Here is a 4214-nt window from a genome sequence, read left to right on the forward strand (position 1 = left end):
AGTGTCACAGACTGGAGCACAAAGATGCGCCAAAAAACCCGACAAGAGAAGTCGGGTTTAGAATAGTAAATGAGGGCCATTGTCTTTTAAATTTGCTCAGATTGCGTCATTCAGGAAGAAGATTATCTATTGCACAATTTTTGTTGTTTTTTAAATATGATCTCATATATGTCACACTTATGGTTAAATATGTTTAAATGTCTTTTATTTTTAATACTTACAATGTTTTTTTCTTTTTACAGTCTGTCCTTGTGAAGAAGAGATGTCTTGTCCATTAAAATACCTGTTCATTGCAATGAATGCTTGTGGGTTCATTTTCATCTTCCTATTCTTTCTACATCAACCTGAGGATCGCAATATTAACTTCAGTCCCAACATTGTCACCGGCCCCTTCATCGCTCTTGAGGATAATAAGACTTTCATAATTTCTCCTTATTATGATCCCAGAGAAACTAATTTGATAAGAACAATTGCTGTAGTCCATAAAACAGTGAAAGACCTTTACTGCTTGTTCTATTGTAAACACAATGGTGTTTTACCTGTTAAGGCAGAAATTGACATTGTTAAAAACCAGTTTGGATTCCCTTATGAGACAGCCAACCTACTATGTAAAATCCCATCTGAATGTGATTATGTCTATATGTCTGTCCATATAAACAGCTCAAAAGACATAGAACAAATTCCAGTGTTAAAGATTCCAAAAGAGCCTCTAAAATCATTTTCTGCTAGTTTTACTGTTTGCATCTCTGCATTATATGGACGATATCATAATGTAATGCAGGTGATTCAGGCCATTGAAATGTATAAATTACTAGGAGCTTCTAGAGTCACCATCTACAACAACAGCTGCCATGAAAATGTGGATAAAGTACTGAGATATTACATTCAAGAAGGTGTTGTAGAAGTTATACCCTGGCCAGTAGACAAGTATCTAAAAACTACGACAAGATGGAAATATGTTAAAGGAGATGACAGTGATATTGGCTACTATGGACAAGTTGCGGCTTTAAATGACTGCATGTATAGAAATATGTTCAAAAGTGAATTTGTTCTCCTAAATGACATTGATGAGATTATTCTTCCAGTAAAGTATTGGAACTGGTCATCTTTAATGAGTAATCTTCTAAAACGATATCCGGAAACAAGTGTCTTTCGTTTTGAAAATCATGTCTTTCCATCAGTGGTAAATGCATCTGGATTCAACTATTGGTATCATGTACCAGGGATTAATATTCAACATCCTTATCGAGAACCTAGTGCTAACCAGTCCATCAATCCACAAAAAATGATTATTAATCCACGAAAAGTCATTCAAACATCAATCCATACAGTTTTAAAGGCTGAAGGACATATTACAGCGGTTTCACGAAAAGATGGTATTCTATTTCACTGTAAAGCAAAACGGAACAAGAATATTCCAGAGAAGAACTTGATCAAGGATAACATCATTTTGCGATACAATGTGACTCTAATTCCGAAAGTTGATAAGGTTGTTCAGAAACTTTCCCCTCAGCACTAGCTCAGATACAAGAGAATGTGTATAGGCTAAAGGCAGTCATTTACTTTTATTACTGAGATGTGGAGTATGGTTGGGCCACTCTCATACTCCACATCTCTCGGTCATGGGGCTGAGATGATAAAATACTGCTTATTGGTGATATTGTGTAACATGTGGATGGATGGAGTGTTGCCATTTCCCCAAAGGGGGATTCCTATCTTCTTTTTATGTGATTTAAAAATTATTTCATGAAGTATATATTTTATTTTGCATAAATGACTCCAGGTTTTTTTTTTTTTTTTTTGCTTTATTAACTTATATATGGGGCTGAGTGTAAGAATTCATAGTGCACATTTATATTCATAAAGTATATGTCAGTATATTCTAGTGTGGGGGTATCATGTATTAAGGGAAACTGACAGCCGGTTCAGACACTAAACACAATATACAGGTTTATAGTGGAGGTTAACCGGATTTCAACAAGGTTTTAGATCCGTGGGGCTGGTTCTGGAGATATCCGTTGTGTTGGCCTCCTTTGCTAATAGTCAGCTTTGCACAGTTGAGGCAGGACCCGGCATACCTAGAATGCTGAATCCCGCCTCCATTGTGCAAAGCTGGCTATAAGCAATGGAGGATAATACAATGGTTATCTCCAGAACTGGACTATGGATCCAGATACCACATTGTACTCAGATGCAGTTCAGATGCACTATTATTCTGTGAATTTGGCTTAATGCGGGTGAACTGGCTGGCTGTGTGTGTGTGTGTGTGTGTGTGTGTGTATATATATATAACAATATATAAATTCCTATATTGGGTAAATTGAATTATTTCATATATGGGGGCACAGTATATTAATGTGTGGGGTACAGCATATTTATTTATAAATGGCAGTGTATTAATTTGTATATTGGGCACAATATATTATTCATATATCATGGCATATATTAATGAGACACAGTTTCTGGTAACTAACCTCTTAAGGACTCAGGGCGTACCTGTACGCCCTGGCCCCGGTGTATAAAACGCGGTCACCCCTTGAACCAGCATCACAACGGGTCTGTCCCGGCTAATAACGGTACCGTGGGCAGATCGTTGTGCCGCTCGCTATTGACCCTTCAGACGTGGCGATCAAAGTTTATCGCCGCGTCAAATAAAAGTAAAAGCTTCCAGGTAGCTCAGTCGGGCTGATCGGGACTATCGCGATAAAATCGCGATGTCCCGATCAGCTAGGACGCGAGCAGAGGCCCCCTTACCTTGCGCCGTCGCGTCCGATCGGCGTTTGATTGCTCCAAGCCTGAGCTACAGGCTTGAGCAATCAACCCCCTATTATGCTGATCCATAGAAAGCTATGGCTTTGCAGGGATCAGGGTAAAAGATCAGTGTGTGCAGTGTTATAGCCCCCTATGGGAGCTATAACACTGCAAAAAAAAGTGAAGGGGAAAAGTTAACAAAGGTCATTTAACCCCTTCCCTAATAAAAGTTTGAATCACCCCCCCCCCCTTTTCCCATAAAAAAAAACTGTGTAAATAAACATATGTGGTATAACCGCGTGCGTAATTGTCCGAACTATAAAAATATATTAAACGGCATGGTCAATGGCGTACGCGCAAAAAGATTGCAAAGTCCAAAATAGCATATTTTTGGTAACTTTCTAGATCATAAATTTTTTTTATAAAAAGCGATCAAAAAGTCAGATCAATGTAAAAATTTGTACCTATAAAAACTTCAGAACACGGCACAAACAATGAGTCCTCATACCGGCCCGTACATGGAAAAATAAAGTAATAGGGGTCAGAAGATGACAATTTTAAACGTATACATTTTCCTGCATGTAGTTATGATTTTTTCATACAGAATAAAGATAAGGTCTAATTTTTCCTGAAAAATGCACTACGTAGAAACGGAAGCCCCCCCCCCCCCCCCCCCCAAAGTTACAAAATGCCATTTTTTCTTAAATTTTGTCGCACAATGAATTTTTCAATTTTGCCGTGGATGTTTTGGTAAAATGACTGTCACTGCAAAGTAGAACTGGTGGCGCAAAAAATAAGCCATCATATGGAATTTTATGTGCAAAATTGAAAACATTATGATTTTTAGAATGTGGTGAGGAAAAAGTGAATATGTGAAAACGGAAAAAGTCCTTGAGGGGTTAAAGAAGTACTGCAGTGTAAGTGTCTGATCGCGGGGGGGTTTCATTGCTGAGACCCTGGTGATCTTCTGCCCGGCACCCAGCTCTCTTCGTGTATGAAGCAATCTCCGCTCTGTGCAAGGAAACTGTTGATCCCAGCAGGAAGTAGGAACACCCCCCTCCTTATATCTCTATGGGAGATCTGGAGATATGCGAATGCTTTACCTCCGGGTGTCCATCGTGACCACCCCAGGGCTCAACTGAACAGCCACACAGTTTGGCAAAGTGGCCAGAGCCACTTTTGTATTATGAAAAATCCATCTGATGTTGTTGGCAGGGGGACAGAATGGCAGGAGAGTCATCCAGCCGACAAGGGGGACAGGGGATCGAGAGAGCTTAGCTTTTTATTCGGCACACTGGAGCAGAAATCAAGTGAATGTATATCAGTAAGAGGCTTCACTACTCAGCCTCTCTAACACCTGAAAAGTGGTTAACTTCTTTATTTTGGAGCACTTCTTGAGAAAAATTGTAAAGGTCAAGAATTCTAAGGTGCTTGTTATCATAAGGGAGGGGTTTACAGATGCA

At 39.3% G+C, this 4214-nt stretch overlaps 1 protein-coding gene across 1 annotated transcript; it reads left to right on the top strand.

Annotated features, from left to right (window-relative positions):
* The first annotated feature begins 230 nt into the window (after positions 1-230).
* On the top strand, positions 231-1519 carry LOC130361417 (beta-1,4-galactosyltransferase galt-1-like). The gene has a single exon (XM_056564413.1). The coding sequence runs from the start codon at positions 263-265 to the stop codon at positions 1517-1519; it is 1257 nt and encodes a 418-aa protein (XP_056420388.1). The 5' UTR covers positions 231-262.
* The last annotated feature ends 2695 nt before the right edge of the window (positions 1520-4214 follow it).

Source organism: Hyla sarda, chromosome 1, assembly GCF_029499605.1.
Source record: "Hyla sarda isolate aHylSar1 chromosome 1, aHylSar1.hap1, whole genome shotgun sequence".
Taxonomy (NCBI): Eukaryota; Metazoa; Chordata; class Amphibia; order Anura; family Hylidae; genus Hyla; species Hyla sarda.

Coding starts and splice junctions, on each gene's coding strand:
- LOC130361417 (XM_056564413.1), top strand. CDS start 263: ATGTCTTGTCCATTAAAATACCTGTTCATTGCAATGAATGCTTGTGGG.